Below are 18,907 nucleotides of genomic sequence, written 5' to 3' on the forward strand. Positions count from 1 at the left end.
AAAAAGAATACCTACGGACTTTCTCTGCCAAAAACAAAAGAAGACGGATTTGAATACACACTCGGCAGTCATGCTTAATGACATTTTACGCGAGTTTTATGCCTCGGTTCAGTCCACTAAGCCTGGGTGAGTACAAAACTTTCACCAAAAGTTGTCGAATCCGGTCGGTTTTAATGCACTTCGCAGAGGCAGACAACATTATTTATTTAACTGATAATTAGCCGTGTAATAAGCGGGATAATGTATAATGAGCCGGTGAATACTGGGAAAATAACTCCCGACAGGGTGCGTCGGGGTTTCATTCCCCTGAAGGGAGTTATTTTCCCAGTATTCACCGACTCATTATACATTATCCCTTACGTATATCTGCGTTACTGACGTTCATTTTATGATTGAACGATATGAACCTCTACTCCATATAATGGATTCAAATTAACAACCCTGCAATAAATATTACCATAGCAACTTACCAATAGGCGGAATATAAGAAATACCACGGTAACAGGGATTGTCAGAGCATCTGGCTTGAATAGTTTCAAGTATAATACAGTTTAGCACAAAACAACCCATGACCTAACTTGCAACACAGAAAAGTTGTAGTTAAATTATGTTCGGATTTATCAGCATTCCAAGTGTACCTGAAAGCAACATGCCTAACTTGTGGTGATTATGGGTAATGTAGTTTAAGGACAAATACCGGTATTTACTAATGCCATTAAATGTTTTCACATTGGTTAAGTCTAAAGAGCTAAATGATTCTGTTTTATTAATCTGCGTTTTACTTTGATAGTTCAAAGGAGATAATGGTTTAAATAAGAGATGGCCACATGCAAATGTTCCACTGTCAGATGTGTCCTCAATATCTGGATATGGTGAAATGATAAAACAGGCGTACAGAAAAGATACCTTCCCCTTGTTTATTGGTAAAATTACATATCTTTTTTTTTTTTTTATCTGTCTCTACCCATGACCCCACCCTCCCCATTAACCCCTACCTAACAGCAGTAGCTGCTGTGCAGGTACTGTTGTGCTAGTTGTTGATCCCATAACAGGATGACAACACAGTTGAAAGCAATCCCTCCCTGATATGAAGAGTAAAAACAAAGAGAGAGAAAAGAAAAAGGAAAGGAATCTGATGAGAACATCTCAATTCACAAAGATGATGAGACAGAACCAGTGCATTTAATACCATAGATTTTCAGAAAAAAAATTAAGACATTTAAAAAAAAAAATCCATCACAAAATAATTAAGGTTGACAAAACATCATGTAGAGATTGGGAAGATATTGTTTTGACAGTAACTACTGATTGATTATAAACTTGAAAAGTCTGATACAAATACAGCAATGTCTTCAATACACAGTTGTGATTTTGGTCAAGAAAACAAATTTTGCTTTTATGTTTTTGTCATTGTACACTGATGATTCAAAAACATTACATTAATGCTAAAATTACTTAAGGGTGACAATGTTAAAGTACTATTCACTGTATATGGTTTTATAACATAGATGGATGATCGTAAAACCTTGAAGGCTTTAAAATCATATGGAACAGCCTGTGTCAAAAGAAGTAATAATAATAGTGATAACAATAACAATGTAATAATTCAATCTACACAGCTCTACCAAGAAGGAAATATCTGTCCATTCCCGTTCTCCTGTTAGGAACCTTCTCTCTTCATCTTTTCCAGGAAGCTGACCAGGAACAAGACAGAAAAGTGAAGGACTGCTGCATGCACCTCGAGTTTGAACAGCGTCATAAGACCATGATGGAACTACTTATGAAATGTATGGTGCATGGGAAAGCAGGGGGCAGAAGAGAACGGACAGGGCCATTGAGCCTCTTTATATTCCTTCCTGTTGCTTTCATTTTTTTCCCTCTACACAAATACAGAAAGAAAAGGTGAGCAAGATGGCCCTACAAAGTGCCATTGGTAATGACTGATCTTTTTTTTTTTTCCTTCCTCCATGAATGGGACTTTTTTTTTTTTCTTTCCCCTAAGGTGACGTCAAGTGTCCATCATCAATAGAGAGGTCATGGATTGGCGAGTCCTGGGGTTAAAACATGATTCTGTGAATAAGCTTGAAGGTCGATTTCTTGGTCTGTTGGTTGGTTCAACCATCAGAGGGGTCTGGCAGTTTACTGGCCAGTGGACTCATTTGCCAAACAGTTAATTGGTGCTGTGTTGCTCATTGGGTGGTTGGTCCGACCATGGTTTTGGTTTGACCAATAGGACATTGTTTGACAGCTGGCTAATATCTGGTCTGGTTGATCGAAGCTGTAGATCGGTTGGATCAGCTGACTTGCCGTGTTGGTTAGTTCCCGCCCCCACAGCACTGGCCGCTTCTGCCCTGTGGTGCAGCTTCCTGCAGGTCCACACCGCCTCTGGCTCGTCCACCTGCACCTGGTCCACCCTGAGGCTCGTTCTTAGGAAGCTTCTTGGCTGTTTTGGGTTAGAAGTACAACAAATTAACTCCTGCACTATGGCAACATGGCAGCCCGGCAACAAATGACTATTTTCATTAGTGATTACTCTAAAACATTATTTTAACCCAAAATTTGTCTCTGAAATATCAGAAAATAATGAAAACAAGAGTCTGAGGTGACGTCATCATATCAAATTTACTGTATTGCAAGACAAGAAAAGTTCTCTCATTTGAGAATCTGCAGCTAGGGCTGGGTGATATGACAGTATATACCATGCATACCATTCCCCCAGTAAAGATTTGGCAATACAGTTTAGGAGCTATTCAGGGAAGGCTTTGTAGCAAATCAGGGCTGGATTCTTGCGTGATTTTGTGAATCCAGCTGCCTTGCAAGGTGTAAAAAACAAACCTGTAATACACTTAATTATATTTCTCAGAAACCTTGAAGCTTCCATCTTGAAACAATTCTACTTTTACTGTTTTCAGTCTTTTGTTTTTAACTCGTGTCATCGCATGTGAAGCTGTTGGTTTTTTTTGTATGAAAATTCCAAAAAAAGAAAAGAAAAAGAAAATAGTCCGATGTGATATGTACAGCAGTATGGTATGAGTATTCTAAACCATTTCTTAACTGAAATGAATTTACTGAATTTACACAACAATTAAGGCCTGTGTCCACATACCATCTTTCTTCAGCAGCACAGCGATGGTAGGGGACTAGGGAGAGTTTCATTCTAGAGCTCCATTTAAAATAAAAAGTTTGCAGCGCTTCTTTCAGTGAGGTACTGCCAGGAGTTTTGTTTCTGACAACATTTTAATTATTAATGTTAGCTATGTAGCTAATGTAAAGCTACATTAACAGAGGGTTAAATACAGTCAACAGCTAGCTTACAATGCGTACGGTGGTAAAAGAACAACACTCACCAGCGACATTCAGTGCCTGAGCAATCTGCTTCCACAAATGGGCTTTTCTGTCTTCTTTTTATGATGGTTGACAGTAGCCTAGCTAAAGAAGCAGAAGTGATGTCACCTCCGCCTCTCTGAAAAGTTCAGACTTTTTCAACTAGAAGCACTTGGGGCGGCTGCATAAAAAAGGCAGAGAACTCTAAAAGGCGCTGGTTGCTGTGCTTTTTCTGTAGGCGGCTGCATGTGGCCGCATCCCCACTCCACACTATTGGGATTAATTAAGATGCAGGCAAGGGATGCAGGCAGTGAGAAAAAAAAAAACGCTATTTTGACACAGGCCCTGACTGTATCATGACACATACTGGAACATACAGTAATAGAATATTTTGTCCATATTGCCCATCCTTATCTGGAACAGTTAAACATTTGTCATTTTTACTTGAGAAATTACTTAAAAAGAGCTGAAATTTCACCTGTAACGGTTTTGATAATGGATTTATCATTTGAGCGATATGTCAAGTACACATTCTCTGACTGCAGCATCTGAAATGTGAGAATTTACCGTTCTTCCTTGTCTTGCATTATAGTTAAGTGACATTTTTTGGGTTGTGGTCTAATGGTCAAATAAAATAAGGAATTTAAAGATGCTACAATGAGCTAAGGAAAATTACGCTGCTGACACTTTATAAACAGAATAATTAATTGATAAATCAAGATAAAAAATTGGCAGATTAGTAGATAATGAAAACAATCATTAGTTGCAGCCCAAGGGTTAAACATTAACTGATTATAAAGACATGTCCATTTTTTGTTGACTGCCTAATAACTTAATGATGATCACTGTGTCCTTACGAGTTCTGAGAAGCACTTACCGATAGCCATAAAAATCTCATTGACATTCATAGCAGTCTTGGCTGAAGTCTCCATGAAAAGCAAACTGTTGTCATCTGCATATGCTTGTGCTTCCTGAAGACATAAATACAAAACAGCAATGGACACATTATCAGCTTATGTTAATTTATTCAAGGATTTCAATAAAGAAATGTAAGCTTCTATATCAGATTGTAAAAATCTCTCTTCACCTGGAAGTCTACGGCTCTCTTGTTGGCCAGATCTGCTTTGTTTCCTGCCAGTGCAATAACAATATTGGGGCTGGCTTGTCGCTGGAGTTCCTTCACCCAGTTCTTCGCACGTGTGAATGTATCCTGTAAAAAAAAACAAAACAAAAAAAAACAAACAAAAAAAAAAAAACATGCATAAACATGGAACACTGTGCTTTTAAACTTTAAATCCCTGATGCAACTTTTACATTTGACTTTTACGTATGACTGTCAGGGTTAAAAGAGCAAAGGTCTGGAGCTGTCTCTTGAATTAAGCAATCATCAACCCAAACTGGAAGACAAGGGTCAGCAAACAAATGACATAAGACATGTCTTGTGTGATGTCCCGTCCCCAGTCCATCTAACTTACTGTGTTGGTGATATCATAGACCACGATGGCGGCCTGGGCTCCCCTGTAGTACATGGGTGCCAAGCTGTGATACCGTTCCTGTCCTGCAGTGTCCCAGATCTCAAACTTGACTGTTGTGTCGTCCAAACATACCGTCTGTGTGAGGAAGGCAGCTGGAAAGAAATGAATACATATCAGAAAGGGCTGAGGCATAAAATATATAACAACTTCAATTAAATTCAGGGAGCTATGTTGCTATATTGTCCACATCCAAATAGGCAAGGTCATCTAGCATCAGTGTGGCTGGAACAGAAACAACCTGACCCCTTAAGATCTGACTGGAATTACAGAAACAACACCAGCCAGGAAGGGAAAATAATGCAGAGTCATGAAATACAGCTAAGAGAAAAGAATCATGTGACAGTACAAACATAATGTAGCACATAATGAGCAGGCACAACTGCACACAGCTAGCTTACTCAGCCGATTGTCACATGACAGAAACTGAGCACTCGCACATACTTTAAAGCTTTGTAATCTTTGACCAGTCATGCAGCTGACCACAAGGTTCAGTAGAATATAAAACATGCTGACTTGTTGAGTGAGTCTTTGGTGAGCGTAAGCACTGAGCATCCTGTCCACACATCCTACAGCCCATTACTCATAAGATGTAGGAGACAAGGAAATGAAATGTTGGTTCAACGTAAAACAAAAAGGAAATGACACAAAAGTTCTAATTCTACTGCTAGTTACTATATCAGTGCCTTAATAGAATTACATCATATAGATAACTCCACAGTTTACTAGATAAAGTCTATGAGAAGAGCTGAAACAATAAATCGATTAAGAAACAAAAAGTAAATAAAATAATTGTTAAAAGTCTGCATGAAATGAAAATTACATTATCCCAGTTTTAATCCAGTGTCCCTGTGATAATTGATAATTTATCTTGTTATATGCCAAACATACGTCAAAAAAAATCAGTATCAGAGTATTTTTACGTCTTTTCTCTTTCAGTAAAATCGAGTAAAATAGTTTCAAATGTTTGATGACTCATCCTGCACTCAGGGGCGTTTACAAAAGTTCAACCAATTAAATAAGACTTTGACGGACCAGCTAGCAACACAATTCATACCAGACCACATTTTACCATTTGTGGGTTGAAACCAGCTGACAGAGCAATATGGAAAGACACGGGAAGAGTGTTTGGATAAAAATCTTAGTTTTAATTTCTAAAACAATGTGGTCCTCCTCTTGATCTAATGGCGAGGGAGGTGTGCGTGGAGCCAACAGTCCGCTGTAGCTCCATATCGCACTGGACTCTCGGCCCGTCCTCTTTCTAGCGGTCCAATCAAATGCAACAGATATGATTTAAATCCCTCTTGTAACCGTGCAAAGCTCAAATAATCAATTTTACTGGGAAATATGCCACAGCACAAAAGCAAAAAAAATGCTTTAACTACTGTTTACAGGGACTTAAAGTCATTATTACCAAAAAAAGCCAACTGTTCACTGGTTCCTGCTATGTGTGTGCCATATCATCTCATTCATGATAATACCAGTATAATTTTTAACATCATATGAAAAATTCACATTGTGATACTCGTGATATTTCGACTTGCTGACATACTGTTACCCATGGCAACAACACGCATGGCTGAAAGCTAAATTATTACCCACACTGTGGTGGTTCCAAAAAGAGGAGCAGCTTCAGAAGTGTGGAATAAACTGTGGTGTCCTGAACGTTTTATGAACAGCCCCGGACTTCTCAGACTCTTTTAGTGAGTTACTGCTCAAAGGGAACTCATTCAGTTCAGTTCAGTTTACAAACTAAAGAAATGTGAGATAATTTTTGTTTAGTTTTTACTGAATATTTCAAGGTAAACTGTTAGGTTAACATGTAAAACTATATCACTTATTTTGTTGCAATTCCATTTTTTTTTCTTTTCTCACTAACTAGTCATATCATCATGAATATCATTGGCGCAAAAATACCCTGACATATTGTGAAATTATTTTAGGGCCATGTCGCCCACCCCTAGTTCCTGCACTTCCAGTTGCTGCTTTTCTCTGTTCTACATCAATGTGCAGCCACTAAAGTTAGGTTTTAGACAGTTGTTCATGCAAAACAAGCAACATGAAGACATCATTTGCAGTTCTGTATTTAGCAGCTTAATTGATAATGAAATATTAGCTGCAGCCTTTTCTACTAGGGACGCATATTGTATGCAATTTCTCTATTTGATCGCCAACTAAGGTTATTATCAATAACCACTTTATTACCATCATGTCTGTAAGGGTTTTAGACTACAAATTTCTATTTCATGTCAGGATTAAAATCAGGCTGACAAAAAGGGGATCTCCTAACAACAGATGTAAGTTATCCTGTTTCTTTATGTAAAAATAAGATTATGTGTATATGGTCGAACATCTGTATTGTTACAAAGAGAGCACACTGTGATCTACAGCAATAAGCAAACGGATTCAGACCCTTCAGAGTGTTGAAGCCAATGGGAAAGTCAGTCTCAGAAGTCAGCAGCTCCAGTGAAAACCTGTCACTGTTGTTTTTGTTCGCTTGGACTCAGGACTTGCACTTAACATCCCAGTTAAAAGTTTACCTCTGTAGCCCTCAAGCTGTAGTCACCATAATGTAGAAAACCTGACAAATTTAACCCCACCACTTTGCAAAGAGCGAAAGTCACAGACGGATGATAATATTCTTACTTTAAATTCAACAATGCTCTTTCACCAGCTTCACTGATCTACAGGAGGTCCAGGAAATCCCCATTGTTGTCTCAATTCCTTCCTGTTTCAAGTAACCTCACTCCTCCGCTGAAGCACTGGTTGTTTACAGACAACAATCTGAAGTCACTTTCTGTCCATTTGCTGCTCTTTATTGTCTAAAAATATTACGCAATGTAATGTATTTCTGCAAAATCAATGCACATGTCTGCCATGTGTGAGGAGCTCGGTGGCTCCCGGGGGAGTCAGGTGATCAGCTGCAAAGAACTGGTTCTGCCACTCCTTCTCCTGCACAGGCTCTGACAACAGAAAAGATTAAGACCTGCAAGCAAGCAGTTCCTCTGTACTGGCAGGGACATGTTTTTTTCTGCTTCAGCATTCATGTTATGCCCACTGACATGCTGAGAGAGTTTCAGAGTAGAGAAAAAGAAGGTGGAGATTCTGTACAGCCACAAGATGTGTTTATGACAATGATAGTTCCTTCACAAAAAAAGGGATAAAACTTGGGTTGCGTAATCATTCTGTTATATCACTATTTAGATGTAGAAATTCAAATTTAAGTTCTGTAATAGGTTTTAAATAATTCCACTGATGTATCCTGTTATCCCTCTTAGCTGTAAATTGCAGCTGAAGAAATGTACAGCTATAATGCCCTTAAAGCACGAAGGAGCACAGAGGTAACTCTGTGAGTCAAAACACAAAACCCTCACCTCCGATGGTGCTCTCTTGGTACTCGTGGAACTGGCCTTTGACAAAGCGCAGCACCAAGCTGGACTTCCCCACTGCTGATTCCCCCAACAGCACTAGCTTAAACTGGCAGATCTTGTTGCTTGCTGCAGTGCCATTGGTCCGTGCTGGTCCGCCTCGCCCTGCCATAACGCAGTGTTGGAAATCAGGAGAAAGAAGAAGCCGGGAGAAGAGGGAGGACGTCTGGTTGACTTTAGGCCGAGGCTTGGTTCAGGGGCTGGTGAGGGCTGGGTAAGGCTGAGCTCAATGGGGGGCAAGTTTGGTTCAGACAGGTAGATGAGCCAGAGGAAGAGGAGACCTCACCAGTGGGAGCTGCAAAACACAACACATTCAGTATGTTAAGCCTTACTCCAAAGAGAAAGGCAGAATATTTTATTTAAGCAACCATGTTATCTACTAAATGTTACAATGACTGTTTAGTGACAAAAATAAACCTAAGACAATTCCTACTAGCAGTTGCCAATAAGAGTAATGACACAAGTAAAATATAGTGTAACTGTAGAATATATCTGCACTAAAGCTTTTGTTTTAGCCAAGATTATCATCAGACAATTTTAGTTGTTGACACAGAAACATATATCCCACCAGAGATGGGCCTCCCCTCCACATAAAGAGTTTATTATTTAACCATGTTTAGTATAAACAAGTGCTGGAGAACACTTGTGTCTTAATTCATACTGTCTTCTGTCATGCTCTCACAGGTTGTCCAACACAATGGTGTGTGCTATTTGACATGAGATTCAGATCAATACTTTTGCTTTACTGCTGTAACTGTTTCCAAAAGCCATTCTTTTTTAGACTGTTTTAACAGCTGCCTTCACAAAATGAATAAACATATTTTACAATAAAATATATACAGTATAAATAGTAGATGTAGGAAGCTGGTGTATATCAAACAAATGTAAAACTGAAATTAAAATGAATTTAAACTACCGAAAATAGTCCGAGCCTAAGCTCAACACATGTTCCTGTGAGTCATCTCTAACAGATCTCTTGCCACCGCTTGAAGCCCTAACTATGTGGTGTTAAGATCTTTGTGGCGGTGTCCACGTAGTGATACCAAAACCAAATAATGAAACATTAATATTAATCAGCACGTCAAACATAAAATATTTTTAAAACTGCAACTTCCTGTGACCACAATTTGTTCTGCAAGTACCAAGTAGCATTAATAAAATGTACACTATATTTTGACTCCTTTTTGTTGTGGGTTTGAGGTACTTTACGAATGGTACCAAACCTTTAAATCAACACAGGTTGATTTAAAGGTTTCAAAAGTATTTCATGCAGCTTTATTTAGCCCAAGTAAGCCACACAACTTTGTGATAACAGCACACAGAGACAGTAAAAACAAGCCAACAATGCCTTCTCTTTACTTCGGCCTGTTTTGCGTGTGTGAAATATTGCCTAATCTTTTTTTCAGTTGGATGATACACATGAGGTCAGCCAGCTTCTGCTTGGTCGAAGGACAGGAAACACAACTCAGCTCAAAGCAGGAAGTGAAGATTGCAGAAGACATTTTACTGCTGAGCACATAAAAACTTTGGGATAGCCTCAGCTTTGTCACTGGAACAACTTCATGCAGGAACACAATGCATGCTGAAAATGAGTGGGAGGTTAGACTATTCCTGAGGGAGAAGGGAAACGTCGAGAATGAGGAAAACTGAAGGAAAGACGTCACTGCCGATAGTCTGTGGTGTTTGACTGTGCTTTTTCTCAACTCGCTACTGAGCCGGACTTAAGCTTTGGCATGTGACAGGAGATCATGGCTCTGTCCATAAAATATTCAGAAATGGCATGTTTCATTTGATACTGTACCAGCCATGCTGCATATGTTTACTAGCTTATATGATAAATTTCTGCTGTGCAGGTCTGTGACTATATTTTGCAGCATTAGTTTTATTTTAGAAATCACTGTCACAGCGCATTATGGGATATAACATAGCAGCAACCTGTTGCACCATCTCTGTGTAAGTTCAAACAAAGCCTAGTTGTAACATAAATAATACTAAGTTGTGCTTTATGCATTAATAAAATAAAAGCAGTAGCACCATAGAGATAACTCCGGTTACAAAAGTCTCAGGGGAAGGTGCACCGTAAATGGGATAACGAATAGGATGAGCAGCATTTTTTCAGCTTCATCATTTTTTCATTAACTGCATGCCATGTTGCAACACGATAATCCAGTAGAGACCTAATTTGTTGATTTGATATTTTAATATGATTAAACTAGCTTCCTTCTATGTGCTACAATGCTGACTGGTTAATACCGGCCAGAAAGCGAATGCCTATGGTAACCATGGTGATTGTACTTTATCTTTGATTGGCCACTTGCCTTAGTTATGACTTTATACCCAAAGTAATTTGGTTATGCCCCACGCAGTTGTGGTGCAACCAATTCTAGTGGCTCGTTTATTAACAAACTAACTAGTAAGCCTCTAGTGTCAACTTTACATCCTAAGTAATGAGAAAATAGCTGGTGTAACCAAGTGCAGTTTTTTACTGCTTTCCCCATTATTTAAAAGTATAAGTTGGCTTTATATGTGTTATCATTAAAGAAATAGTCTCTGACTTCAGCATGTTACCATTTGCTTTGATACAGATTTTAATAAGGCTGCATGGTAGCAGACCTGTATCCAACTAAAGCAGACATCACCCGCAGTGCACTTGAGGTCACACTGGACTCTTTAACTGAAGGACATAGGACACACACTATCACCAAGCCTGAGGGAGCAGAGGGAATCCTTCACAGCCGCAGCAGAGTTGGAGAAGGAATAGAGGCACTCTGTTCACTGGGTCAAACAGTTAGTCTGTACTCAGAGCTGAGCGCTCACCTGTTCAAATATCTCAATAAAGAAAGTAAAGAGAAGGGTGATAGACCAGGTTTGTGGAAACAGACCTACAAAACACGCTGACAGGCAAGTGCCTAAAATGTAGCTTTACTTGAACAGAGGATGTGCAGAAGAATGACATTTTGCCAGAATTTAATTATACATAAAACATAAAAGTTATGCATGCATGTTTTTTGCAGAAAAGTAAGCCTTCATTACACTGACAATTTTACTTACTGGAAATTTTGCTCAGTGAAACAACTGATTTGAACAGGTGGGTAATATAGATCTATACTTTTGGTTTAGTCATGAAGCACAGTCACTTCATATTTGGGGCCACTATTTTCAATTTTAGCCAGCACCAAAATACTGTGCTGCAGCCATTCGTGGGAGGAATACAATGAAGGAAGGTTTCACGGATAAAAAGAGCAGCCTATAGGAGCAAAGCAGATTATGTGTCCTGTGCTGAAAGTTTGTTCTTGTTACCAGCAGGAACTATTAATAGGAAAATAAACAATTATTGTATCTAAATCTATACACACAGTCTTCTCTACACTAATTGATGTTGTTGTCAACCGGTAAGTGCCAAATGAGTATCATCAATGAAAAAGGTAGAAGTGGCTGTCTATCTTGCAATCAGAGGCTCTTTGATGCACTGAGGCAAACATGCACACATCTTAAGCAGCCTGCGACGGATGCTTTGATGGCATCCCTAATGGGCTCCGAAGACCTCCACGTGGAAGTGGGTCACAGAGAGATAGTGGCACATGGGTCAGTGAAAGTGGGAGGAGAAAAGGCAGGAGGAAGGAGACAACTAGAGGGAGAGCCCGTGAAATATTCATCATGGCCTCCTGTATGCTCTGCTGCCAGCATAATATCCAAGCACTTAGCAGAGATTGCAGTGCACCGAACACCTACATATGAGAATATGTGCACAAGTTAAATACCTATAGCCTATAGACAAACAGAGCTCCTGGCAGTGTTATTAAAATTCAAAACATGTGCCAAAAACTGTACATAAAAAGCCAGGCTATTTGAATATGTCTTCACATCTATCTATATGAAATCTGCCAATGCTTGATCAAGATCTTTTGCGTGTTCTGAGTTTGGTTAATATGCAGCCTATTTTTACAGAGAGACCCTTTTACAGTTAGTTGCCCAGCAGTCTCTTTGGGTGCTGCTCGACATGACATTCACTATTACCCCAAAAATGGAAATTCACCAACTAACTGTGTTTTTATCACGACCCACAATGAAATCGTGTATCGTCCCATCCCTGTAAATGACAGTAATAAAGTAACGCAATAGCTACTTCTTCATAACAGATAAAAGTTCATGTTCAAAGATAATTCATACTAAAAACTTAGGCAAAATTATTAGGTCTGAGTTCATTTGAATAGTTTTTCTAGAGTGTATTTGTGGCTCCAAATTTTGCAGAAAAGAAGCATTTTATATTCTACTTTAAGTGAAAGTGGTGTGGTCTGAATATTTAGAAAAAGACTGGATTCTTCTCCCTATTCTCTGCATAAACACAACATGGAAGTTCAAATGAAGTTTTCAACCAACAGCGCTAGTTTAGAGGCCTCATTTTTTTTGCCTAAAAAAAAAAAAAAAAAACACCCTGCGGGCGGCATGGTGGTGTGGTGGTTAGCACTGTCGCCTCACAGCAAGAGGGTTGCCGGTTCGATCCCGGGCATGGGAGCCCTTCTGTGCGGAGTTTGCATGTTCTCCCCGTGTCAGCGTGGGTTCTCTCCGGGCACTCCGGCTTCCTCCCACAGTCCAAAGACATGCAGATTGGGGACTAGGTTAATTGGTAACTCTAAATTGTCCATAGGTGTGAATGTGAGCGTGAATGGTTGTTTGTCTCTATGTGTCAGCCCTGCGATAGTCTGGCGACCTGTCCAGGGTGTACCCTGCCTCTCGCCCGATGTCAGCTGGGATAGGCTCCAGCCCCCCCGCGACCCTCAAGAGGATGAAGCGGTTAGAAGATGAATGAATGAATGAAAGAAAAAAAACACCTTGTTGATTTTTCCATTACAGGCCATGCCATTTAAATCTATTACAGGATAAGTTCTTCACAAGTAACTTAGGAAGCTATTGATTTCAGAAAATAGGCTCAACATATAATTTGCAGGAAACTTAACAGTGTGCCAACATTACATGATAAAATCTGATCTTAGTCACACATTACATTTAAGAAGTAGTCAAACAACCTATGCAGCTGGTGTCACTACACAAGCTTCAAGAACACAAGCAGGGACTTGCTGCTCACTTCATTTGAAGGGTGGGGTCCTGGAGGAACCGGTGGCGTCTGATATGAGGGGCTGTATCACCATCCTCCGTTTGTCTATTACGCCAAATGGTCAGACTCTTGCTTGGAAGCAAAATTTCCACGTAAGCATGACAGTGAAACAATGTATTCAAGACCTACACATTACTTGTAAAAAGCTTTGGTATGTAACATGTTGCCCCGAGACAACAACAAAGACACAAAAGCAGAACAATCCATGTGATCTCTATTAAAACAGGAAATGCTCTTGATCCAAGGTAAGCCATTAAAAAGGTTAAGTTTCTTAAAAAGAATGGCTTTGGAAACGGTGACAGGAAAACTGGGGACATAACACAGGAAAAGCATACAAGATACTCATCTAGCAGTTAGCTTGGCCAATAGGAAATCACAGGCACTTCCTTTTCTCGTGACTTATGTGTGAAAAGCTCCATACCCAAAGACAGAAATATAGCTTTCAATGGGCCCAACCAAAACCTGCACCTCCCTGTGAAAATCACAGTAAAACATTCAAAACTAGTACATCTAAAAACATATCAACTGATCACAAAGTTGCCTAATTTCTCACCTTATGAGAATTATTAAAACGCATTGGCCAAGTCTTGCACAGTTTTTCCTACAATTAAGCATGGCATTTGAAAAGACAAAAGAAATACCTTCTCTTGCAATTCTTCCTTTATGCATTAAAATCTAAGTGCAATTCAATAAAAAAATATGTATAAATTCCAAGATATGGCCCCACAACTAGCCCCTGTGCTGTTCATACTTTTCCCTAAGTAGTTTCTGGTGAATCATAAAAACAAGTGCTTCAAAATTTGCTCCTTTCTGCATATAAAAAAAGTAGGCTGGGGCCTAGTGGATGGCAGTGCACCACTGATGTCAAATACACATAGTCAAGACCATAATACACTTTAGGAAATTAAAATACATCACTAAGCCCTAGTTGTCAGTCCACCAGTACTGACCTACAACTTTAGATAGTGCTGAAACATAAAAAGGAAAGGGATGTCCTTAATAAACCCAAATATTACGTATGCTGACAGGGGACAAATCCATATATCTTAGGAGTAGGGCTGGTGTGTCAAGATGCGTCACCACTTTAGGAGGACAAGGTCCATGCGCCATAAACATCACAAGGGTAACAGTAAATCCCTTCTCTGTCTCAAAGGTCCAAGCTCTGTTCCCCTTATTCTGCCATAAACAGGAGCTACGAAGACACATGCATGTGTGACTATATATTTGCTGTGAAACGTAAGGAGACACACGTGCAGACACATTATAACATCAGCAATGTAAACTGGCAGAATTACAACACCAATGCTGTCAGCAGTAATGACATCTTTATGACACTTAATGTGTGAAAGTACAAGCTCACTGGCATTTACAGGCCTGAGTGTGAGAAACTGTGAACCCTATAAGCTAGCTCAGATGAGTACTTAAGTTAAAGTTTAGAGGCAAACTTGTAAATTGATGAGTGCTAAAATTGCATCTAACATTACAACCATAAAAAACATTTCAAAAGACAGTTAAAAGCTGTCAAACGATATTTTTTAAGAAGACCTAATGAGGGAAAACTCGTGGCTCGACAGGTATCTGTGACTTGTGGTAACAACCATTATTAGCTACCTGACAGGCTCAAAGTGAGCGCAGCAATTCTCTACAAAGTCTATTTTTATTGCTCTACCTAGCTAGTGTATGCTATCCATGTTATAATGTATTTCTATAACTAGAATACATCTAAAATTTAAAAGTTAGTAAGATAAAAATGCTTCACGTCACTTCTGTCTGGTTGCGACAACCCTTAACTGAGTGATAAACTGACTTAACTTGTTGTAGATAGGTTAACGTTAGCTGTTTGATGCTAAGAAAATCAATAATGTAACTAATAATGTTACTTTAGCTATACGGGTGAATAAAGGTAAGATAAAGTTAACATTAGCTGTGATAGCCGGTCAAAATAAAGCAACCACAGCCGGTAATTTAATGTTAGGTAGCATCAACACTGACTAACGTTAGTTGTGCTAAGCAGTTTGTCAACTGACAAAGTAACGTCGACTAACGTTAGCTAACGTTAGATATTGACATTAGCATTAGCACTAGCTTGGTAGCATTAATTATCTGCAAAAAAACAAATGCCTAACTCTGTAAATTAAAAGTTGAATTCTGGTAGCGTTAGCTAGCGTTAGGTTAGCAGCTAACGTTATAGCCAAGTGTCGAAAACGTCATGAGACAACTTTCCTTTTCTCGGCCCCACGTCGTCAGCTGTTTGACATTTGACAAAGTCGGGCACGCAGACTTGTTATTGTGTCTGCCGCTGGCATAAACATGTGTCATATGCTTCTCAGCGATGTCCGTGCCAAGGTTTTTTGGACATGTTATGTGGTCTCACAGGGCTAAAAACTCGTAGCCTCTCTCGATCCTGTGTGATGGACATTTCGACTGAACCCGGACTTACTGCTTGGCTGATCGGTTGACCAAAATTTGACAGAGGGTGTCCAAATACGGTTAACAGCTTATCCACAATAAAGTGCAACACGCGTTCATTGTTCCTCGTCATCCCCGTAATCTATTGTTTCGATTTGTTTGACTTACAGTACTTTTTCTTCTTTCGCTGGTCTCATCGGCGGCGGCTGTCTTCTTCTTCTGAGGCTCTGGCCTTCCTTTCCGGTTTGCGATTTTTCCGGGAACGTCCCACTTTTTGTCAGCGGCTGTCTGACCAATGACAACAGCGGTCTGCACAAGACACCACTTTCTGCAGCACAGGGAGGCGTGCAGGGCTTTTTAGTCAGCCTTAAATTGCACCAAATCATCAGTATGTAAACATAAATCCACAAGCTAAACTTAACCATAATCATTTATCTGAGTTATGACTCAATATGGAAGACCTTAAGAGCATCAGAGCTAAAATACTGATGGTAAATTTTAAGTGAATAAAGTTCAATTTGAATGTTGGCGAAATGTAACAAGGTACGTTTACTAATGCACTGTACTTAAAGGGACATTTTACCACCAAATCAAAAATATATATTTTTCCTCTTCCCTGTAGTGTTGTATATCAGTCTGGATTGTTATGGTGTGGGTTGCAGAGTGTTGGAGATATCAGCCGAAGAGATGTCTGACTTCTCTCTCGAACTAGATGGCATCAGCTTGTGGTGACTCAAAGCACCAAAAATTCACAACTGGCATACTCATCAGAAATGTGTCTCTCCAGAAATCATTACTCAAGATAATCCACAAACCTTGTGAGCAGTTCATACAGGAACTATTTTCTTTCTACCAAACCACACCCAACAACCACCACTGTGCAGGATAAAGCATGCATTTACTGCTAGCTCGCCTGGATTTATAAAGAGAACTGGATGTAGCATTGGAGGCGGAGCCCTGTTGATGCCTATGAAAGTTTGATTTCTGCAGTATTAAATTACCCAGAACCTTTGCATCACTGAGCCCATAGACCCTTTTACAGTTAGTAAACAGTATGACGTTTTTTGGTGGGCGGGACTTAGCTGGATGCAAAACAATTCTCCCCAGACATTAGCTAACGCTAACTAGGGAGTTCTTTTGGATTGTGTTAGACAATGGTAGGAGATGACAGAAGTGGAGCATTCAGAAATACTCATCCGGAGTATGAGTATGGAGCGCACTCTGGAGCAAACTGTACTGTTCCTAAATTCAGAGTACTGTCTGAATGTAGCGTTTGGTTATTCAGAGCACCGCACTCTGTCTATGGAGACAGAGCAGCAGAGCACCGAGCAGAATGAATGTGTGATTAACCTAACTGCTGGTTAATTCATAGAGAAATATGAAGCTCCGTTTCTTTGACCAGCAGGGCTATCATTTTAGTGTAGAGCGTCAGACTGAATTTACAAACGCACCATGTCAGGTTACTCACCACAAGAACACGAGTGTTCCTTGAAAAAGTAAACACTGACCAACAGGACAAGACTGGCCGACCTGTATGCTGTCACTCAATGGATGGATGATTTGACAGGATTGCTGAAGGTGAGACTGCCGACTTTGTGGTTGTTTACTATGCCAATCTTACAAAGGAGGATGACACTTCAACGGTTTCCTCCAGTTTGTTTGGCTATCGAGGTAATGTTAGCTAATGCACTAAAAAGTTAGCGTTATGGAGGAATCCAACATTCCTCTTAATACCTCCCCAAATGTGGACGTGATAACCCTTCATACACATAACGTTATTCATCCCTACAACAGGAAATACTTTTTCCCTAACCTGATATGAAGTGGGGTGGCACGGTGGTGTGGTGGTTAGCACTCTCGCCTAACAGCAAGAGGGTTGCCGGTTCGATCCCGGGCGTGGGAGCCCTTCTGTGTGGAGTTTGCATGTTCTCCCCGTGTCAGCGTGGGTTCTCTCCGGGCACTCCGGCTTCCTCCCACAGTCCAAAGACATGCAGATTGGGGACTAGGTTAATTGGTAACTCTAAATTGTCCATAGGTGTGAATGTGAGCGTGAATGGTTGTTTGTCTCTATGTGTCAGCCCTGCGATAGTCTGGCGATCTGTCCAGGGTGTACCCTGCCTCTTGCCCGATGTAGCTGGGATAGGCTCCAGCCCCCCCCGCGACCCTCAAGAGGATGAAGCGGTTAGAATGAATGATATGAAGTGTGCGCTGTACATATGAGCATTTTTGATGATCGCCTCCATCCAGTCCTTTCATCTTATCTCATTTAACCATAGTTGTCTTTGTTTTTGTTGACAGGCAGTGTCGGGTGGTATGTGCTAAAATTTAAATTTTGAGCCATGACTCCTACTATTCTGGCACCCAATAACATAACAAGACAGAATTCTTGTACAGTATAGACTCCTATGTAGCCTACAGCCTTGTGGTGGTGAGTCGTGTTTTGCCTCCAGCTAACAAACTGACATCATTGTGACGTCGGCTTTGCTCTATAGAGCAATCGCAATAGAAACTGCTAACTTCGGCCAGTCAAGCAGCTAACTTCCAGTTTAGCACTCCGCTGACTTGAATGGGGATAAGAATGATTTAGTTGTGTGGCTCTAGACTTTAGAAATGTTATCAGACTGAATAGCTTAAATCCTGATAGTGAAACAAATCACATCATAGGGACTGCGATGCTCCAAAAATGGATCCACTGATTGAGACATCTTTTTCACAATGTAAATCTATGGGACAAAAAGTCTTTGGGGCCCCATGGCATCGTGTGGCAGACCCAGATGCTATATCCATGTTCAGCCACCCTGTAAAAATTGCCTCAGAGCCTGGCGCTGTTCCTGGGGGCTTGACCTAGCACCACAAGCCAGCTTACAGCTCAGCCAAGGAGGATGCCGTTAGTGTTTACTTCTCACGCTGACACAAGCACAAGCCTCTCGTCCATGAGTGGATGCATTCTTGCTTCTGTGCTGTGATATGGTTGGCAGATGTGGTTTAGAAAATAGTTCTGCTCACAACAAGGTCTGTTGATTATCTTGAGTAACTGGGTCATGATTTCTGGAAAGAGACATTGCTGTGGGTTTTTTCAAATGTGCTATTTTGGTGCT

General features: G+C 40.2%; 1 protein-coding gene across 1 annotated transcript; it reads right to left on the reverse strand.

Annotated features, from left to right (window-relative positions):
- Positions 1 to 1,160: 1,160 nt before the first annotated feature.
- rab5c (RAB5C, member RAS oncogene family) lies at positions 1,161 to 16,104 on the reverse strand. The gene is made up of 6 exons (XM_049562478.1): positions 15,978 to 16,104; positions 8,231 to 8,579; positions 4,800 to 4,951; positions 4,412 to 4,534; positions 4,202 to 4,295; positions 1,161 to 2,443 (listed from the first exon to the last, which is right to left on the reverse strand). The coding sequence occupies exons 2-6, from the start codon at positions 8,394 to 8,396 to the stop codon at positions 2,316 to 2,318; spliced, it is 663 nt and encodes a 220-aa protein (XP_049418435.1). The 5' UTR covers positions 8,397 to 8,579; positions 15,978 to 16,104; the 3' UTR covers positions 1,161 to 2,315.
- Positions 16,105 to 18,907: the final 2,803 nt, after the last annotated feature.

The sequence above is a fragment of the Epinephelus fuscoguttatus genome, linkage group LG19, assembly GCF_011397635.1.
Source record: "Epinephelus fuscoguttatus linkage group LG19, E.fuscoguttatus.final_Chr_v1".
In the NCBI taxonomy this organism is placed as follows: Eukaryota; Metazoa; Chordata; class Actinopteri; order Perciformes; family Serranidae; genus Epinephelus; species Epinephelus fuscoguttatus.